Genomic DNA, 20720 nt, shown 5'->3' with positions numbered 1-20720 from the left:
CAGATGTCACTCAGTGCCGTCAGATGAGGAACTGGATCCCTGGGCCGAGCAGCGAGCGCGCCCAGCTCCTGGGTGGCCGAGGCGATGCCCACGGCGCTTTGCTGCCCAGAAGCAGGTGGGTGTGGGGAGCCAGGCCCTGGGTGAGGGCCAGGGGAGGAGGACCCCTTTCAGGCTGCCCTTTGAACTTGCAGGACCCTCAGAGCCAGCGCCTCCCCCCCCCCCCCACCGCCCTGCTTGCTCTTCTTGGCTCTCACTGGTGAGGAATGAATGAAAACCCTCCGCTTGGCACAGGCTGGGCAACAGTTGATGAAGACGGCGAAGATAAAACTTTCCCAGTTAGGACGTTTCTTCCGCCCTCTGGAGTGTCCACGGCCTCTGCAGGCCTCCAGACCGAGCGGGACGTCTGCTCTCGCCCGAGGCGGGTCACGAAACCCCAGGACACAGAGCCCCGGAGCCGTGAGGAACAGGGTCCAGAAGCCTCAGGGGAGCCAGGGCTGTTTTCGATGAATTTGATTTAGAACGAGCACAGTGATGGGGAGGAAAGGGAAGTCATCCTGCAGCTCTGGCCTCTCACTCAGAGCCTGGGACGGAAGCGGCCACCGGCACGCGGGCACCATGCTCCCTGGCGGAGAGGACGCGCAGGACCAGAACAGTGGCTTTCTGTGCGGACTGCTCAAGCCTACCCTGGCCCAGAGCCGAGAGCGGGCCGCTGGACAGCCTCGCCGAGGCCTCTGTTCTCTGGGACTGAGCGGCCCTTCGGGGGACCTTTAGGAGTCTCCTCGGGGTGACTTTTAGAATGTGGTGCTGATGCAGCTTTGCAGCATCGTGGTTGTTAATATTAACTGTAACAACTGGAGCTCACTGAGGCCCATCATGCGGAAGCACAGAAGAGGGGTTACCCACGCAGGCCCTGCAAAGCTAGGCGGCCTACATTAGAAACCTCTGTGTCCTTGGGCAAACTAATCAGCCCTTGGGGGCCTCAGTTTCCCAGATAGGGGCCACAGTCATACCTACTCCAAATGGTTGCTGCACAGATTAAATGAGATAATACATGCCAAGTACGGACTGATGCCTGTTTCTCTTCTGTCCTTGACCGAGCCTTCCACGAGAGCCCCTAGAAGGGATGGTTCTGCTCACCAGGTCTAAACCCCGAGGGCTTCAGCTCCCAGCAGCTCTGCTGCGGCTTCTCCTCCAAGGGCCTGTGTGGGGCCCTGGCGAGGCAGGGCCGGGGCGACCAGACGACATTTATTGGGGTGGAAGTTCTACCGTGCGCAGGTGCAGTGATGCGGCTTCAGCCTGTCACTGCCAAGGACGCTTATCTGGGATGTTTTCACTTCACCCGACAATAAGGACACGCTGGCCTTTTGGGGGCCCGCAGATTCAGTCCACAGAGCTGCCCGACCTGTTGCCCTGCAGGGAGGGAGGCTGAGGGGCTGGGGTGGGGCTCTGCTGAGCTGGGTGTCCAGGCCTAGTCCCTCCCAACACCTGTGCCCCAGGCGGGGGTGTGGGTGGTTTCCTCAGTGCCCAGGCTGGTCAGTACTCACGCTGGATGTCGATGGTGACCGAGGTCTCCTTGCCCCCGGGGATGGCTTTGTTGGTGGCTCGGCACACGATGCTCTGCCCGTTCTCCACGTCTCCAGGGGAGATGAAGAGGGTGCTCACGATGCTCTCTCGCTTGCCGTCACGAAGCAGAGTCTGGGGTGGGAGAAAAGGCCCATGTCACTCGGCGGGGATGGCCTGAGCAGCTACAGGAAGAGAGAACCCTGTGCATGGAAGCAGGCCGCGCGGGACCCCAGGGTGCCCGTCTCTGTGCAGAGCTGGGGTTACCTCGGCTACCCGGTCTGGCCAAGTGCTGGGCTGCAGAAGGATAAAGGAGCCCGGCCGGTGTGGCTCAGTAGTTGAGCATTGACCCATGCACCAAGAGGTCGCCAGTTTGATTCCCAGTCAGGCCACATGCCCAGGTTGTGAGCCTGATCCCTGGTGGGGGGCATGCAGGAGGCGGCCAATCGATGTTCTCTCTCATTGATGTTTCTAGCTCTCTCTCCCTCTTCTTTCCTCTTTCTCTAAAATCAATAGAGAAAAATTTTTTAAAAAAAGGAACTAGAAAGCTTCTCATCATGCGTGAAAATTAGCCTGGACATGCAGATCCCAAATTATGAAGGAACTCAGGCTGGGCTTAATGGAAGCTAGGCTGCAAGTCCTACATAGAAATTCCCATCCATTGGCCTTCCGTGTCGGGGCCTCTGGGTCTGCAGGAAGCTCTGGGATGTGAGCGACAGGCAGTCTGTTGTCCCGTCGCTGAGAGTGGTCTGCAGACAGGAGCGGTTTGGGGACTGCGGGTGAGGGCAGGCCGCAGGGGGGATGCACACTGACCGGCTTTGTCACGTTATTTACGTAAACCCTTTCAACTTTTCAAATCATTTCACTTCCTGACCCCATTCGAGCCCTGACCAAGTTCTAGGCAGAGCAGACACCCTGTCTGCCATGGGACAGGTGAGACCACGGGTGAGACCACGGGTGAGGCCACGGGTGAGGCCACGGGTGAGACCACGGGCGAGACCACAGGTGAGACCACGGAGGCCTGGAGCTCGAGCACACACTTCCAGGTGCAGGTGAAATAAGTAAGGGTCCTGTTGTGGGTTCAGTAGCGTCCCCCAAAGTTCACGTCTGCCTGGAACCTTGGAATGTGAGCTTATTTGGAATCAGGGTCTTCACAGATGAGCTAAGTAATTAGTGATTACAGTCAGACCTCGAACAATTCGCTTCTCGGCCCGACAACCCTTTTGTGCTGACTCCTGTGTGATCAGTTGTGTGTCTCTCAGGTGACGGACAGAGGAGACAAGGAGCACGAGTCAGTTTACCACTGTCAACAGCTCAGGAAGTTGTGCTGTGAATATTTTCGTGTTCTTGGGTTTTTTTTGCTGCTTACCCTTAAATTTTCAGTTGTTACTGTCCATTTCATTTCCTTTTTCTTAAATGTTCATTTACATTTCATGTCCTTTTTGTTTTTAACGTGTTCATTTACAGATTAAACCGTACATTAGGCATGCACTGTATATAAGAAAGGTTAAAATGGAATCATGTGGGGGTCTGGAATGGATGAATTCAATTTACATTATTTTTCATGAGGAAAAAAATGCTTCCATTTCCAGCAGTTTTCCAGAGTGAACTAAGTTCCAGAATCGAGTGTCGTTGAGGATCTGGAGACAAGATCCTCCTGGATTTAGAATGGGCCCTAAACCCAATGTCTGGGATCCTTGCAAGAAGAGGAGACACGGAGAGACAGACGGCCACGTGAGGTAGCGGTGCCACAGAGGGGAGGGCCAGGAGCCGCCAGGAGCCGGGGGAGGTGCGGGGGCTTCTCCGCTTCCCGAGTGAGCACAGCCCTCTCTGCACCTCGAGTGCAGACCGTGGTCTCCACACTGTGCGACAGTGAACCTCAGGTGTGTTAGGCGGGCTGAAGTCCTCTGTCAGGGCAGCCCTAGGAAACTGACACCAGTCCTACGGCCTTGGGTCTCCGTCTTGCATTCCTTCGTCTGCGCAGGACCATGAGGTCATTCTGCAGCGAGTCGGCCACTGTCCCTCCCCTGCGCCCCTTTTCAGTGCCCTGCCCGTCCGTTTGGTGCCCTGGGAGCTGAACCCACTGGTGACCCACTAAGGTGGGTGCCGGGCAGGAGGGCCACTCCCGAGGTGGGACCCAGTCAGTCCTCGGAGATGCTGATTCTGGGAAGGGACTTAACTCCCTCCAGAAAGTGGGGGCAGACACAGTCTTATTTGCCTTGATTAGAGCCAGGGAACAGAATAACAGACTTTCCTTTCTCAAAAGCTCCTTCAGAATAACCACCAGACCCTGGGAGGCAGGGAGCATTGTTTCTGTTTAGCAGAAGAGAAAACTGAGTTCGAAGTGAGCCAGGAACTTGCTGGACAGGGCTGGGATTTGCACAGACCCTCCTACCACAGCTCCCCGAGAGCTGGGAGGAGATTGGTGTGATCTCCACTTAAAAGTGGGAACAGTTAGAACCATTACGCAGCCTCCAAGGTCACTGAGCCAAGGCTGCTGGAACCCTCTCTGGGTCCTTCTCAGCTGGGGCGGAGCTTGTGGCCTCCAGCCCCAGAACGTGGCCTGCGCCTCTGTCTAGGTCCGCACATCCCACGTACACAAAGCCAGACTCTGAGATGCCAGAGATTCCCGGCAGGGCCGCCATCTGCACTGTTTCTCCCGGGTCTGGAAAACTGCCTGGGCTTAGGCAGGTGCTGGTGGCTAGAGGCCTTCCCTGGGTGTGATGGGGTGGTGGTCTCAGCCCTGGGGAGAGGGATGCGGTGGTCCAGGCCAGCTGCGGGGCAGTGTGGGAGCAGGCTCAGGGCCAGGGCAGGAACTGGATGGAGGCCGGCACAGGGACCTGCCCAGCCACAGGCACCGAGGTTGAGCCCCCGTCAATCCCTAGTGGAAGGTGTTGCAGCCCCACCACAGAGCACACAGACCTCCTGTGGCTATAAATAGCCAAGGGATAATAAGAACAATTTCCTGGATGAAGAAAAAACCGGGATGGAGTATGTCTGTGCAGGGGAGAACGGGGAGGGAGATCCATACTAACCCCCTCCCTTTACTTTTCCACTGTGCTAACGAGGGGCATTTACATAAGTCTGACTGCCAGGGGCCCCTGGCTGATCTGCTCTTTGGGCGGAGGGGCTGGGCCCTCTGGGGCTGGAGGGAGGGAGCCAGGAGGCCTGCACTCCTAATGAGGCCCGGGACTGCCTCCCGCCTCCCAACCTCTGCCCCAGAATGATGATTAATGACATATTTACTGTGTGCTTTTCTGGGAAATAAAAATTCTAGTTCAAGCTGTTTGTTCCACCTAATTAGAGGAAAAGGAGATGTGTTCATTACACGGGGGAAGGCAGGCTTTCGGCAGGGCCCCTGGCCCTGGGTGCAGCCCAGGGAAGGGCCAGATCTGCAGGCCTGGGCTGTCCCGGGGGAGGGAGGCCCAGAAAGCCAGTGAGACCGGCCCTGCCCTCGGAGAAAGCTGGGCTTTTGGGTGAGGGCCTTTCTGCTCCAGCCTGGCCTTCCTGGTCTCACCCTGCTGTCTCCCTTCCGCACTCCTTCCTAATCTTCTCACCGCTCCTCTCTCTTACAGACCTCCCCTTCACGCGCCTGCAAATGGGAACTTTGGACTTCGTGGCCTTGAAGGTACCAGCCTGGTCGAACCTGTCGTTTGCTGATTCTTGTCACAGCCCCACTACTTCCCTCCCAGCTGCTTCCCTTCACGGAACTGGGCCCTAGGGACACACTGGGGCCCCAGCCCCCACCCCTGATGCTATTTCAGAAACCTTACTTAGTATGCAAATCGCTCATCCAGTGAATTTTTAATGGTGAGTCTTGGTTCTGGGGCTACTACTTCCAAGGCCTGGGGCCGCCCTCCCTCCAGCTTGGTGGCACCTGCGTGCAGCCAGACCCCAGCCCAGGCCGCCCCACGTGAGGGCAGCTCTCAGGTCCATCAGGCCCAGGGCACCCGTGTGCAGGTATGTCCTGGGCTGGGGCGTGTACATGGCCGTGTACAGGGGTGAGTGTGCCAGAGCGGCTGCCTTCATGGAGGGGCTTCCGGCCCCTGTCTGCAGCTGAGGAGCTTTCGGACTGTCCCAGTGGCTGTGTGAGGTCTGGGGCTCACCTCTAAGCCCTGCCTGCTGGGTGCTTTTTCCTGTCTGTGCCCCACGGCCCCACCCTGAGGGCAGGCACTTGACCTTCAATTGGCAGTGGCCCTGGAGGCTGGGCTGGCCAGGGACAGAATGCATGTCCAGTGTGGGCAGCGGTGGCTGCTCTCCTCTCTCCAAAGCCCCTGGGCCTCAGCTGGGCCGTGAAAAGCCAGGCCGAGCCCAAGAGATGGGAAGCCTGGCAATGCCTGCAATGGGGACCCAGGGGAGGGGGTGGAGGCCTGGAGGGAATGCAGTGAGGACCCAGGGGAGGGGCTGGAGGCCTGGAGGGAATGCAGTGAGGACCCAGGGGAGGGGGTGGAGGCCTGGAGGGAATGCAGAGAGGACCCAGGGGAGGGGGTGGAGGCCTGGAGGGAATGCAGTGGGGACCCAGGGGAGGGGGTGGAGGCCTGGAGGGAATGCAGTGGGTGGGACCCAGGGGAGGGGGTGGAGGCCTGGAGGGAATACAGTGGGGACCCAGGGGAGGGGGTGGAGGCCTGGAGGGAATGCAGTGGGGACCCAGGGAAGGGGGTGGAGGCCTGGAGGGAATGCAGTGAGGACCCAGGGGAGGGGGTGGAGGCCTGGAGGGAATGCAGTGGGGACCCAGGGGAGGGGGTGGAGGCCTGGAGGGAATGCAGTGGGGACCCAGGGGAGGGGGTGGAGGCCTGGAGGGAATGCAGTGGGGACCCAGGGGAGGGGGTGGAGGCCTGGAGGGAATGCAGTGAGGACCCAGGGGAGGGGGTGGAGGCCTGGAGGGAATGCAGTGGGTGGAACCCAGGGGAGGGGGTGGAGGCCTGGAGCAAATGCAGTGGGTGGGACCCAGGGGAGGGGGTGGAGGCCTGGAGGGAATGCAGTGGGTGGAACCCAGGGGAGGGGGTGGAGGCCTGGAGCAAATGCAGTGGGTGGGACCCAGCACCTGTGCAACGGGGGATGATCACTGGGGCAGATGCCTTGGGGGGCCTCCAGGAGACCCACCTGCCTGGCAACAAGGCCTCCTTCTCTCCCTTCTTCACCCACCTCCCCTACCTGCTGTTTTTCTTAAAAATCCTCTCTCTGTGCTTCCTCTCTTACTGTTGCCTGGGGAATCCGCTCGGGCCAGTTGCACAGGATGTCAGGGAAGGTGGAGACCTGCATTCTCAGGGACCCGTACTGTGCCTGGCCGGGAGGGGTGCCCCTCACAAAGACGGTCAGGATGAGTGGTGGGTGCTGCACTGCCTGGGGACGCTGGCCCCCAAGACAGACAGATGGGGTGGGGGATGCTGGGTGCCTGGAGGGGAGAGGGGCTGGGGGCAGCAGTCGGGCCCAGCGAAGGGGGTGTGATTCCAGAGCTGCTCCTGGCATGGGCCCAGAGAGACCCACGGGCCTGGCGGTGCGCGGCCCCTTGGACAGGGAGCAGGAGGGTAGGGCTGGAGGGGGAGGGGCTTTAAAGTAGGTATATACCCCACCGTGCTGAGACCCAACACCTCTCCAGGGTCAAGGCCTCAACCCTGCACCCGGCAGCTGCTTGTGAAGAAGCAGATGGAGCGGGACCCTGGCTCCCTGGGAGGCTCTCTCTCTGGGCTCCGCCCGCACGGTCTTCTCTTCTGCCATAGCCAGTTCTGCCCACCCTGGTTCGTGGATGGTTCTGGTGCCAGACCCAGAGAAGATGGCCCAAGGCTGGGTGCCCAGGAAGAGGCCGTGGAGAGGACTTGCAGTCCGCTCTAGTGTTTCTGCTGCCAGACAGCCGCTGGGAGCCCTGGGCCTTGCTCGCCCAAGCACCCCGGCCGGGGCTCTGGAGGCAGAGTGAGGCGAGGCACCGCCGGCCGGTGCTGGGCGATTCTCCTCCCAGGACAGAGGCCTTGGCCATCCTCGGGGGTTGCCGTCCTCAGTCCTACCAGCTCACCCGTCCCCTGCTGGCCACGTGGTGAAATAGCAGGAAGGATGTTCCATGAAACCAGGGCTGCCGCGTGACTTCTACGGAGCACTGGGTGGGCGCGGCAGGGCTCTGGGCCCAATAATGCTAACTACCCTTGGCGAGGCCCTTTGCAGGCTGCGTTCAGTACGCAGGCCCTTTACACCCTTTACAGTCGCACCGCAGTCTTCACAGGTGCCTGTGGTTGTCATCGTGCCATTTTGTAGCTGGGGAAACTGAGGCAGAGAGCTTCAGTTGCCATAAAATGGGATGGAACTCAGATTGAACCCAGGTCTGAGGACCACAGGCCTGCTATATGACCCTGACATTCTCACCTAGGAAATGTGGGTGCAGGGGGACCCTTGTTGCCTGTGAGGATCAAGGGGGCAGTGACCCCAACAGCCATGTACATCATGGGCTCACTCTGACAGATGCCCTTCGCGTTCAAACCTCATGACCATCCTTTGAGACAGGCGCTGGTGTTGTTCCCATTGTACAGAAGGGGACACTGAGGCACAACAAGGTGAGGAGCTTGCCCACGGTCACAGGGAGAAGGTGGCAAAGCCTAGCTTCAAATGGAGGCTGCCCAGCTCCCAGGCCCACTGGGACACCTATGTGGCAACGCTGAAGGCTGTTAGGGCTGCCTGCAGGGTCTTTTTGGAGGACCCGGGACCCCCTGACTGCGTGTGTGCTGTGTGCTCTCTCAGCCTCTGTCTCAGTGGCTCGTGCCCCGGCCCCTCCTCAAGCACAGCCTGTCTGGGCTGCTCTGCCTTCAGGACCTCCAAAGCGCCTGTGTGATTGGTCCATGCAGTCCTGGGGGAGGAGGGGCAGAGGGGTGGGCCCGAGAGCCCTGCTGGCCCACCCACCCTTCTCCGTGGGCTCCAGGTTACCAGTTCAGAGCTTGTCAGAGCTGGAAGACACTTACGAACTGAATTATGTCCCCCCAGGATTCATACAGTGAAGCCCCGATTCTGCACCTTGAGGATATGTGGAGACAGGGCCTTCAAGGAGGTAGGTAAGGTTAAATGAGGTCATAGGGGTGGGGCCTGATCCGGTAGGATTGGTGCCCTTATGAGAAGAGGGAGAGGAGAGGCCATGTGAGGACAGAGCGAGAAGGTGCATCTGTGAGCCGGGAAGACGGTCTCACCAGCACCAACGCTGCCGGCACCTTGGCCTTGGACTTCCAGCTTCCAGACTGTGAGAAAAGAAATGTCTGTCGTTTAAGCCACCGGTCCGTGGTACTTGTTTTGGCAGCCCTAGCAAACTAATACAGAGTGTCTGGTCCAGCCCCTTTGTTTTACAGATGAGGAAACTGAGGCCCAGGGAATGACTTTCCTGGGGGTGCACAGAGCAGGGACTGGAACCCAGGCCTCTGCTGCTTGGTGCAGTCATTCCTGTCACAGGCCAGTAAGAGTGTGACCAGGTTGTTGGGCAGGGGTGGAGCATGGCCTCCCTGCAGTAGCATGGTGCCAGCAAGGGGGCAGGGGACCCTGCACAGTCCCGCAAGGTCACTGATCTTTCTCTTGGCCAGATGGGGGTGTGTCCCCTGCGAGACAGAAATCTTGGCAGGGACCAGGGTGGGACTGGACAGATGCCCAGGCTGGAAGGAACACCCTTCCCTTTTCATGCACAGCAGGTGGCTCCGGCTGGGATGCGAGTGCGGGCTCGCCTCTCCATAGGCGGCTTTCCTCTGCATGGTACCCCAAGAAAGGCTTAATCCTGGCTTCTGGCCCCAGGCTCTGGGTGGGGACCTTGATCAGCAGCCCTGGGGTTGACTCTGCTTTGGACAGGAAGGACACGGCCTCAGAGACACCTGGTCCTCTGATGGTGAAGGCTTTGCTTAGCTTTCTAAGGACCCTGCTAGAGGAGCCAGGGTTGGGAGTGGGGAGCAGGCGGTGTACCTCCCCCTCTGAGGCCATGAGGAGAGGAGAGGAGAGTGGGTGCTGGAGGCCGGAACCTCCAGCTGCAGAGTTGGGGTGCTGGCTGGCCCGAGGCCCTGGTGCAGCCTCTGAGCAGCTGCTCAGCTGACTGAGGCCAGAGGGGCTCACGGGAAGGAGACCGTGGTTTCTGCCCAGCTGTCCCCTGAGCAGGGCGGCCCCTCCCTCGTCAGCCCCGGTCCTTCCGGTCCCGCACGTCTTTACAGGCTCTGTAGTCCAGGGCCTAGTGAGCGCACTTAGTCTCCTTCCGCGGGGGCTGGGGCGCTGTTTGGAAGTGAACCCGGGATTTTGTTTTTGTTCGGGTAGGGCCAGGCCAACAGATCTGGGCCAGCTGCCATGGAAAAGGCGGTCTGCTACTCACAGCACCCAGAAGGGGGCGCTGCAGGGCGCCCCGTATGTGGGGGTCAGAGGGAGAGGGAGAGGCCAGGGTGCAGCCCAGGGTCTGTGGGGGGGCGGGGGGGGGGGGGGGAGACAGGGTGCAGTCCCGGGTCTGTGGAGGGCGGAGGGAGCGGGAGAAGGCCAGGGTGCAGCCCAGGGTCTGTGGGAAGGGGGCAGGGGGGGAGCCAGGGTGCAGCCCCGGGTCTGTGGGGGGCGGAGGGAGCGGGAGAAGGCCAGGGTGCAGCCCAGGGTCTGTGGGGGGCAGAGGGGGAGAAGCCAGGGTGCAGCCCCGGGTCTGTGGGGGGCAGAGGGGGCGGGAGAAGGCCAGGGTGCAGCCCAGGGTCTGTGGGGGGCAGAGGGGGAGAAGCCAGGGTGCAGCCCCGGGTCTGTGGGGGGCAGAGGGAGCGGGAGAAGGCCAGGGTGCAGCCCCGGGTCTGTGGGGGCGGAGGGAGCGGGAGAAGGCCAGGGTGCAGCCTTTATTGTGGTTCCCGGGCCGAGGCTGGGCACGCGGTTGAAGAAGCTCAGGACTGGGCACCTCCAGCCGGCCTGCAGGCCGAGGCTGTGGGTGGTGCAGCCCCCCAGTACCTGGCCCCTGTCGTTTAGGGCTGGAGGACTGCGCAGTGAGCACAGGTGGGGAGGGCTTGGCTTGCACGTTCTCCGCAAGTCTCAGGAACTAGCTAACCTGGGAAGGGCCGGGCCTCCTCACAGGCTTGTAGAGGTCGAAGCATCGTAACGTTCAGAACAGGCAGACACGGGCCAGTCCAGGGCACTGGCGGCTCATGGAAGGACCCCCGTGTGAACTCGAGCACAGCACCCCGGGGGCAGGCAGAGCAGGGCGTAGGGCCTGCTGAGGGTTTCAGCCCTCCCTGGCCCCTGGCACCTACCAGTGGGACCTGGCCGTCCTGGAAAGAGGGGCCTACTTAGCAGACAGAAACACAGGCTCTCAGTGAAAACGGAATTGCAGGGGAACAATGAATAACTTGTTCATGTAAGTATACACCATGCACTGTCGAGGACATTCTTACAGGGAAAAGTTATTGTTTGTTGTTTGACTGAAATTCAAATGTAACGGGGCAACTCTGGGCCCCGGCCACCTCTGTCCTCAGGCTCCTTCTCTGACCATCCTCTATTCTTAGGGTTTTTATCGAGCTCAGCAATTACCCCAGGAGAGAGAGAGAGGAAGAGAGACACTGAGTAAGAGAGAAAGACAGAGACAGACAAAGAGGGAGAAACCAAAGTGACAGGACAGACACATAGAGACAGGACAGCTGGACCCCTCCCCATGCAGCCCCCCCCCCCCGCTGGCCCCTCCTGTCCTTCTGCCCCCAGACCTCACCTTGGAGTAGGTGGCCCCGTTGATGACCTCTCCCTTCCGCAACCAGATGATGGAAGCCGCAGGCTTGGCATTGTCTGCGTGGCAGGTGAGGTTGAGGGGGTCCCCTGCCCGCAGGCTGATCACGGGCCCACCAAGGATGACGGGGTCATCGGGTGGCACTGTGGGGACAGGAGGAGAGAGGTCAGGATGAGGGCACCCTGCCCCTCCAGCCAAGCAGACGGCTGAGCTGGTGGACTTTATGGAGCTGATGACAAACAGTAATTATCATACTCTGATAAAACATATAATCCCCTTGTACTGTAACAATAATACCAACAGCAATAATCCCACACATGTGCATTGCATGTGTATTTGCAGATAGCTGCATATCATTGTCTCATTCCTGCTCATGAGAGCCTGTGAGGGGACAGGGCAGGCGTCCTCAGCCTTGTTCACAGGTGGAGGAGTGACGCTCAGATGCCTGGATGACACCTTTAGTTCTTTCCTTTTAACCCATCTCCTTCTCCTCCTCCTCCTCCGCCTTCTCCTTCTCCTCCTCCTCCTCCTTCTCCTCTTCCTCCTTCATCTTCTTGTTCTCCTCCTCCTTCTCCTCCTCCTCCTCCGCCTTCTCCTTCTTGTTCTCCTTCTCCTCATCCTCCTCCTCCTCCTCTTCCTCCTTCATCCTCTTGTTCTCCTCCTCCTTCTCCTCCTCCTCCTCTTTTTCCTTCATTTCTTCCTTCTCCTCCTTCTCCTTTTACCTGTTCTCCTCCTTCTCTTCCTTCTTGTCCTCCTTCTCCTCCTCCTCTTTTTCCTTCTTCTCCTCTTTCTCCTTCTCCGCTCCCTCCTCCTTCTTTCTAAACAGAGCACTGTCACATCTTGTCTGAGTTCATCCTCACAACAATCTTGCTAGTAAACATTGTTATCCCAACTACACACACGCAGACCCGGAGGCTCAGCTGGGCTCAGTGACTTGCTCAAGGTCACGCTGCCACAGAGTGGCAGAGCCAAGTCTGGAAGCACCTGGGGCACAGAGCTGCCCCTTTCCCCTCAGGGGACGGTGACAACAGCCTTCACGACCGAGACAGTGTTTCAGAGGGTTGTGCGACTCCTGGCATCTCAGCACTGCCTACTTCCCAGGGTTCCAGCTGCCCCACCCCAGGCAGAATGCACCTCTCCCGCCCGGTTCCCCTGCTGTGTTTCGGTCGCACCGTCTGAGACCTGCGGCTGCTGCGACACGGGCAACAAGGCACGGACCTCGCCCACAGCACCCTGCAGGGCCGGTGCCTGGTGGACATTCCGTGAACGTTTGTTAACGCCAGTGAAGTCACGCCTTCGATCCCATGATGACCGTGGGATGTAGAGCGGCTGATATGCTAATACATGCCCATCATTTGCAGAAGGGGCCCAGAGAAGTTAAGTGACTGGCCAAAGTCAGAGCTTCTTCTAATGTTAGGACCTGTGGACACATGGAAGGCGTGGTCCCTGACGGTCCCGCCTCCCTCCCTGGACCAGCTGCGGAAGGGCGTCTCCCTGGGGACCACCTGCGATCCCTGCCCTTCCTCCCGGAGGGGCTGGGCCGGTTAGTTCTGGAGCCCTGGGAGGGCTGGCTGCATGTCTGGCAGTGCATGATACAGGGGCAGCCGAGTGACCAGCTAGGGTCCTAGAACAAGGGAACTCAGTTGCCAGAGAAAGTCTATTCTCCCTCCCAGGCCTGTGCAGCCTTCTGCGCTGGGGGCGCGAGGAGGACCAGGCGCCCCCACAGGCTGGGTCTTCCGGTTCGCCCGCCCCCAGGGCTCCCACAGTGGGCCTGGCTTCCCTCTCCTTCGGGGGGCTCCCCGCATCTGAGGCCCTCCCACCGCACTCAGCCTGCTCAGGAAAGAGCAGGAGGCTCTGGGCACACCTTCCGCTCGGCCCTGCCTGCTTCCCGCTTCCTGCCTGGAGGGGGCCTGGTCAGAACTGCAGTCGTCAGAGCCCCCCCAACAGAGTTTCTATCCCGCCCCCCCCCCCCCCGAAAGAACAAACCCTCAGGGCTTCTGAGAAGCCGTCACCAGCCCCAGGACTCCACCCTGATCGGATCGGGATGCCGGCCCAGGGAGGAAGTCTGCCTCATCCAACCCTGCCCAGCCTCCCGGGAGGCCCTGGGCACAGACAGATGGTGGGTGTGGGCTGGACAATGAAGACACCCTGTACCCCCTCATTAGTGCCAGAGGCCTCCTGGGTGCGGGTGTGGCCTGAGAGCCAAGGGAGGCTAATGAGGGCTTTCTATAACGGGGCGGGCGGTCCTTTTGCTGCAGAGGGGACTTTATCTCCATGGGACCGTGTCCCTCCCCGCAGGGAGGGCCGGGCTGGGGCTCCTGCCCCTTCCTTCTGTGGTGGCAGCTTCCCCCCACGAGGTGTCCAGGATGGAGGCGCAGCCGCTGAGCTTGCCAAGGGCCTGGACAGCCGGAAGGTCCACTGGAAGCAACAGGATAATAGGCCAGGGGTGCGGCCTGGTGGGAGGTGCCCTCCGCCAGAGGGCGAGGCCTCAACCCCTTCGTCCAGTTTTAGTTCCTCAGATAATGTGCAAAAGTTCAGCAGGGAACCTGGAGTGTTCTCTCCAGCACTGACTCTCGCTGCGTCTGAGACAGAGATTCTTAACCCTGGCCGCGCAGTAGTCTCCCAGGAGAGATGTTTAAGCTCAGGGCCGCAGCCCAGGAGCCCGAGAACTCCCAGAGTGCCCCGCGGGGCCACGTCTCAGAACCGACCGTCTCGGGGCCTTGGCTCAGGCTCCTAACTCCTGTGATCACGGTGTGGGGACCGAGGGGGCCTTTCCAAAAAAAAAAAAAAAGCCCGTGATGGGGGAGCCCTTCCTTCCTGCTGCGTGCTGTGCTGGGAATCCTGGATGAGGAGCGGAGACGAGGGGACAGGGTGTGGGACGGCCGTGTGAGGAGCGCTCACACATCCCCTCTCAGAATGGGTCCTGATTACATCTTCCCAAATAAGCGGTTATCACGCGGCTATTCATGCAGCCATGCATTATTGATTGGCCTTCGCTTGGCTGCACACCAGATGGGGTGGGGGTGCAGATGGGGTGGGGTGGGTGCGGAGGGAGGATGTTTGGGGGCCCACTGGCTGAATAGAAATCAACCACCCCGGTGGCAGCTGCAGCTCCCAGGGAAGGAAGGGGGACTCATTCCCTGTCTTCAGAGGGCCCAGAGCTGAGGCTGGGAGGCGAGAAAGTCTGGGGCAACCGGGCCAGGACATGCATTATTCATAGAGGCCCTCACAGGATTGGTTATTATCCTGAACCGCTACAGAGTTTGGTCTCCTAATTTTTAATCACAGGGAAGGTGGAAACGTTAGCCTTTTGTGATTAATCTGGAGATAAAAATAGTTGACTGTTTGCTGTTGTGCTGCTTGTCAGTCAGGACGAAAATGCATTAACTGTTGGGTGACTGACGCCCAGAGACCACCCGAGTGGATCCGGGGAAGCTGGTTCCCAGAGCTGGAAGCCAGCCTGCGGGCCATGACCCTCCGCGCTGCGCAGGAAACGGCAGATCGTGGGAACCGACGTTCTCGAACCTCGGGGGTGGCTGCTATTGGCAGTCAACTGTCCTGTCCCCCAGGATTTAGGCAGGCAACTGGGGGTCTCTTTCCCTGCTCTGGCCTGCCCCCACCAGCCCTGCACACTGCCACCACCTCTCTGTGTGCGGACTTTCTCCAGGCTCTGCTGTCAAGGGCGAGGGGCTCCTGTGGAGGGGGGCGGGGCACACAGCCCAGTTTTGCATCCACAGAGGAAACTGAGGCCCAGGAGCACAAGGGGCTGCCCCGCTCGCCAGGAGTGAGGCAGAGGAGGGTGGGCCCGGGCCCGGGTGACTCCAGCGGCAGGTAAAGCTGCCGCAGTGTTTACGCACTGAGGTTCTCGATATCGTTTTCAGAAACGAGAGTCTGGCTGAGTACGGACCCGCCACCTGGCCCCAGCACTGTCTGTAGGAAGTCCTCCCAGGAAGGCCCTGGGCTTCTGGACGAGAGCCTGTGCCAGGGCTCAGCCTCTGACTGTCCCTCCCACAGGACACAGCTGGACAGAGGGCGAAGTGGAATTGTGGGCCAAGGGTTTCCATCCCACTCTGGACCGGCTCATCGCCTCTGTGCCCAGTGCCCGCGTGGCGCCAGGCTCCCTGACTCTTTGTCTGCGTTGGCCGAGTCGACCAACCTGGGGATGTTCTCTTGGTGCCAGGCCTCAGGCGGTGCCATGTGGGCCCAGAATGTTGGTCCCGTGGGTGGCTAGTAGGGGCACCAGCCCAGACACAGAAGGTTATGTTGGCGAGTGGCACTGGAGAGGTGCTGGAGGCCAGCCAGACCACCTTCCTGCCCCCAGGTGGCATGGCTGAGCACCTGGCAGATGCTAAGCTCTGTGGGGGCAGCAGTGGGTCTCCAACTCCTGCACAGGGCCTATCCCCAAACCACCAGGAAGTCGTCAACAGCATGATCTGGGCGAGTCCCGCTCCACTCCAAAGCTGGCAGGGTTACCTGGCAGGTGGTCGGAACCGCACGCGTCTGCACCTCTGGCGCTGGCCTGCCTCCGGCACCCGTGCCCTGTGCCCACAACTCAGCCTTTCTGTCCCTGGACCAGCCCGGCTCACCCTGGCACCGGGCCTTGCCCTGGCTCTGCTCTGTCTGATGCTGTTTTCTGAATCCTCATCTTCCTGGATTGTAAAGGAGGGCACAGCTTAAATTCAATCCTCAGTGAGGCCCAGGTGAGGCCCTCATCACGCCACCTGCTGCTTTTCCCCATCAGTGGGTTCATGCTGTCTTGTCTCCTTTCACTAGACAGGAGGCTCCCTAACGACAAAGGAGGCTGCTGTCGCCTGGTCACTGAAGTATTTCATCTCCAGATCAGTGCCTGACACATAGCAGGTGCTCAGTAAGTATCTGTTGAATGAACACATGAGCGCTCCCCGGGCTGGGGTCTTGCATGGCCATTCCCTCCAGCTCCTCAGCACTTTCATATTGTGTGTGGGTGTGTGGGCGGATAGAGTTGGGGTGGATGAATGAGTGCTGGAAGGGGGTGCAAAGAGGAGGAGCCTCCTGGCCTCCCCGGGACAGCCCTACAGGCATGCTCTGTGGGGTGACATGGGGGACTGGCTGCTTCCTGCCATTTCTGGAGGGAGAAGCCTGGGCTGGGGAGGCGTGGTAAGTGGAGGTAGTGGAGGTGGTGGTGGGTGGGGAGGGGGTTACTCCTCAGCCGTGTTCTTGGTAGCACCAGTCTTCTTGGTGGAGGAAGGACCCCAGTCGGATCCGCCTGGATCACAGGTTGGGACGAAGGCTGCAGGCTACAAGGTGACATGAGAGACCCCTGGCCGCGCAGGTGGAACTGGTCAGCTGCCCGCCCCAGGCCCCCAGGACTCAGGAGGTTGGGGAGTGGGCCAGTTCACGCGGAGAGTGTGAGAACTGACTGTGCTGGGGGAGGCGGGCACCGGGCCTCCGGCCCATCCCGCCAGCAGCTCTCACAGGTCAGAACCTCCTTTGCCCCAGTGTCCCAGGGGCCCTGCAGCTCTCTCCCCTCGCCTCCTCCCCTCCCAGCCTTTCGCCTTTCATTCTTCCATTCAGCCTCTTTCATGTCACAGTCCGGGCCGATAATGATTGAGAAAACCAGCCCCGCCTGCCCTCCTGGAGACCTTTTCCCTCTTGTGTGCCCGGATCACCTGCAGTACCGCACCGCCTGGGAGCTTGTTACAGCTGCAGCTGCTGGTCCCCACCTCCCGACCTCCCGAATCAGGCCTGGCATTGCAAAAGGACCCCAGGAACTCTGCATGACATCAGTGTTTGAGGAGCACTGCTCTGGAGGGCTCCCAGGGACGATTACAGACAAGGACCGCTTGGAAGGACAGGCTGTCTGGACGCGGAGTGCACGCACTGGGCCCTTCAGCCCGCAGGGGTGCCTGGTTCCCTCCCCACATTTCTGGGTTAGCTTAATGAAAGGGCCCAGACGCTCCCAGACCCTGGGTGTGCGGTTGGTGACCTTGATTCACACAGGTCTCCCTGCATAGGCTATTTCTTCAACTGGGAGTGCTGGAGGTCTCTTCCCTCTCTTCTCCCGGGTCCCCTTCCCTAGCCTTCGACTCGGCTCACGAGTTCCCCAGTTCAGGAGGTCCTTCTGGAGTCGCCCAGTGGAACCGGGTGACTTTTGTCCAAGATCCCATAGCATCCTGGGCATCCTCTCTCAGTGGCTGACCTACTCTGTGGCAGCGATCTGCATGTGTGCGTCTCCCCTAGACTGCAACAGCGCCCTCTCCTGGTCCCCATCACCCGTTGGAGCGCCTGCCGCCCTGGGGTATCCCGAATGATGTTGGCAGGGCGGAACCTGGCCCGAGTCCGTCACTTTACAGGCTGCGTGACCGGGACAGTCCTATAGCTGATGGCTGTGGGCAGCAGGGCGGCAAAGACACCTCACCTGCGCGTTATGACGAGGGTCACCTGCTCTGATAGGCAGACCGTGCTCATGTCTAGTTCCTAGCCTGAGGTTTCGTTCTCTCGCGATGAGAAGGCACCGTGGCAAGGGCCCTCTCACTTTAGTGTCAATGCCCTTTGAAACAGGGACGAGGAAGGCCTCCATTTTACAGATCAGGAAACAGACTCGGAGGCGGCAAAGTACTTGGCGAAGGGGACGCAGCAGGTAAGTGGCAGAGCTGGAATTTAGACCCGGGTTGCGTGGCCCTGTAATTTGTTCCGCTAGAGTCAGAACAGCTTACGGGCCGCACGGAAAGCGGCAGCCACCCTCCACAGCCCTTCCATCCTGACCGACGCTGGGACAGGCTCTCAGACCCCTCAGTCTGTTTCAGAGGACGAGGGCGCACGGGCCCAGCGCGCAGTGCTGCTCGGGACATGTCGGCTCTGGGAAGGAACAGACGCTGTTTGCTGTTCAGATCCACTCCTGGCTCCCTCCTGTCCTCTGTCCAGGTTCACGCGCGCACACCCGCCACCTACTGGCCAAACTGCAGAACTGCAGGACGTCAAGAACCGGGACGCGCCAGCTTTTAAGGACATGCTTTTCAGGGCGAGCTCAGCATTCATTCAGAAAATTCACATTGAGCACTCACTGTGTGCCAAGCCCCACTTGAAGCATGGGGACAGAACGTTCATGCCCTGGTGGAGTTTATATCCGAGTGGAGAGACAGACAAAAAAGAATCCATACATTATATACTGTCGGGTGATGATAAGTGCGAAGAAGACGAGACTGGGTGGGGAATAGACAGATCCTCCAGGGTTCTCTTGTTTTCTCCTATCCACTCTGGCTGCTACTCTCTGTCTTCTTCCCACGGCAGCTGTTGGTCTTCCCCAGGGCCTCCCTCGCTAGCACGCCGTCCCGCACGCTGGGGGAAGCTGGCACGCCTGGTGCTGGTGAGCCCCGGGCAGCACCGCCCTTCAGTGACTGCAGCCAGAGTCGACAACTCTTTCTGGATTCTACCCCCTTCACCCTGCCTTGTTACCTATCCTGGTAAATTCTCTGGACTCTCTCACGTGTCTGTCCATTCCATCCCCAAAAGTCTTCCTGGCTCAGACCCTCGTCATTTCTCGCTTGGATGAGGCTACTGCTCATTCCCTCCCTCATCCCCCCACACTGTCCCAGACTGATCTGCACTGAGTCGGGGCATTCACCCGTCCATTCTAGCACCCATTCAGTCCCCATTTGCCGAGTAGCTAACACTCCCTTGTTTAAAATCTTTCCAAGGGTACTGCCATCTGGATAAAGTCTGAACTTCTTGGTTCCTGTCAACCTTTCCTGTCTCATTTTTCACCACTTTAATTCAAATTCTTCTTGTGGATAAGGATCACTTACTTGGAATACATTACTTTCCCCCAGTTGTCCCTTCCCATTTGTTTAGCTAACCTGAAGGCCGGGCAGCTTGGGTTCAAGTCCTAGGTCCTACCTTCACTAGCATTTGGCCTCGGGCAAGGTGCTTAGCTTCTGTTTCCTCATTTGTAAAATGGGGGATGTAATAAAATCAGATTCGCTGTTTAGTTGCCAGAGTCAAGTGGGATGCGACGTCGATGTGGGAAAACACTATAAACGGTCCAGTGTTTTATGGATGCTGTAAGTTATTGGTTCTCTAAACAGACTGGGCTTGTTCCCTTGAAAGATTATGGGCAGAGTACCTGGGGCTTAGATGTCCGGTGCTTTGTCTCATTGGGAAAGTAGAGTTTCTCTCTCTTTTCTCCTGCCCTGTGTTCACCGGGATGTCCAGGGTGATCCCATGCCGTCCTGCCTAGCTTGGCTTTTCCTCCCTCCAGGCCCCCCACATCCTGTGCCCAGGAGAGTGAGGCACGCATGAGCCCAGCTGACTCCACGTGAGACAGAGATGAGCCATCTCAGCTGAGCTCAGCCAGTTGCTGACTCAGAACTATTATGTTTGGGGTGGTTTATTACGCAGCAAAAAAACCCCCCAAAACCTAACTGGTATATTCAGTAGTAACCTACTGTCTGGTGACCACCCAGTGTCTGGGCTCCTGGGATGGTCTTGGAAAGGGGCCTGGCATGCACTCTGTCCTTTCCACTCGGATCCTGCCCACCTCCAGTGTGGCCAGTGACTATTCTGCAAGCTCAGTCTCTGCTACTAACAAGGTTCACTGGCTCCCCGCTGCTCCGGGCCAGAAACCAATTCCTCAGCATGGATGTCTCTACGGTTAGGCCTTCTCTCTCCAGCTCTTCCTCCTATGCCAAGGCAGACGGGATAGTCTGTCCTTTTAGAACCACGTGCATTTGCTTGTGAAGTTCCCCTGCTGGGGATGTCCTGACCCCGAGTCTTAACTGGCTAGGATCCCATCGTCTCTTCAGTCATTTCAGAGTCTGCCTTTGCCTCCTTAACTCTCGGTCATTCTCTGCGGCTGTTACCGCTCCAGGAAGCCTTCTGTCAGTCTGTGTCCAGCCTCGGCTCTGCCACTTCCACGAGCCCGCGTGGGCCTTGATGCCCCTGCCGTGGGCTGCCCCACGAGCGTGAGTCCTGGAGGCTGGTCCCTGCAGGCTCTTCTTCCTCTCCCAGCATTCAGCAGGTGGCCCACAGTGAGCGCTCAGTAGCTACTTGTTGCCTGGCGCCTTGCCTGACTGCCGATGGGGAGAGCAGGCCCCAGCCTCCCGCACTGGCCTCAGGCCGGTGAGCGGTGAGCAGCGCTCTGTGCGCCTGATCCAGGCTCCGCCTTCCAGAGTGGGAGGCTCACCGCCTCTGCATTTCCCCACCACCTAGCGCATCCCCTTGGATGTAGTAAAACAACAACAATACGAATATAGCTAACAGTGATCTAGGACTAACAAGACTTCCAAGCTGGCTTCCCCTTTGGTGGGAAAGAGGGACCTGTGAGCGCATCAGCGTGGCTCCTGAAGCAGGTGGGCTGCAGGGCGGTGGGGGCAAGCACAGGGGTGGGTGGCCCCTTGGCCTGCCCGGGACGGGGGGTGTGCAGGGGGCCAACATCAGAGCCCTTCTAAGGCATGTTTGCAGGAGTAACTGGCACATACCTGCCTCACAGCACCAGGTC

The 20720-nt window shown here is 59.4% G+C and overlaps 1 protein-coding gene and 1 long non-coding RNA gene across 2 annotated transcripts in view; one reads left to right on the top strand and one right to left on the bottom strand.

Annotated features, from left to right (window-relative positions):
• Positions 1–20720, bottom strand: part of KIRREL3 (kirre like nephrin family adhesion molecule 3) — a 115378-nt gene that overhangs the window by 27319 nt on the left and 67339 nt on the right. Inside the window, exons 5-6 of the mRNA XM_036277257.1 lie at positions 11231–11388; positions 1545–1695 (exon numbers count right to left, since the gene is read on the bottom strand). Coding sequence (XP_036133150.1) covers positions 1545–1695; positions 11231–11388 — 309 coding nt within the window. The remainder of the gene's footprint in view (positions 1–1544; positions 1696–11230; positions 11389–20720) is intronic.
• Positions 3170–8589, top strand: LOC118640053. The gene is made up of 4 exons (XR_004961327.1): positions 3170–3299; positions 5136–5188; positions 7919–8102; positions 8527–8589. It is a non-coding gene; the product is annotated as an uncharacterized LOC118640053 (long non-coding RNA).

The sequence above is a fragment of the Molossus molossus genome, unplaced genomic scaffold, assembly GCF_014108415.1.
Source record: "Molossus molossus isolate mMolMol1 unplaced genomic scaffold, mMolMol1.p scaffold_m16_p_22, whole genome shotgun sequence".
In the NCBI taxonomy this organism is placed as follows: domain Eukaryota; kingdom Metazoa; phylum Chordata; class Mammalia; order Chiroptera; family Molossidae; genus Molossus; species Molossus molossus.
This window is presented reverse-complemented; position numbering and strand designations above follow the sequence as displayed.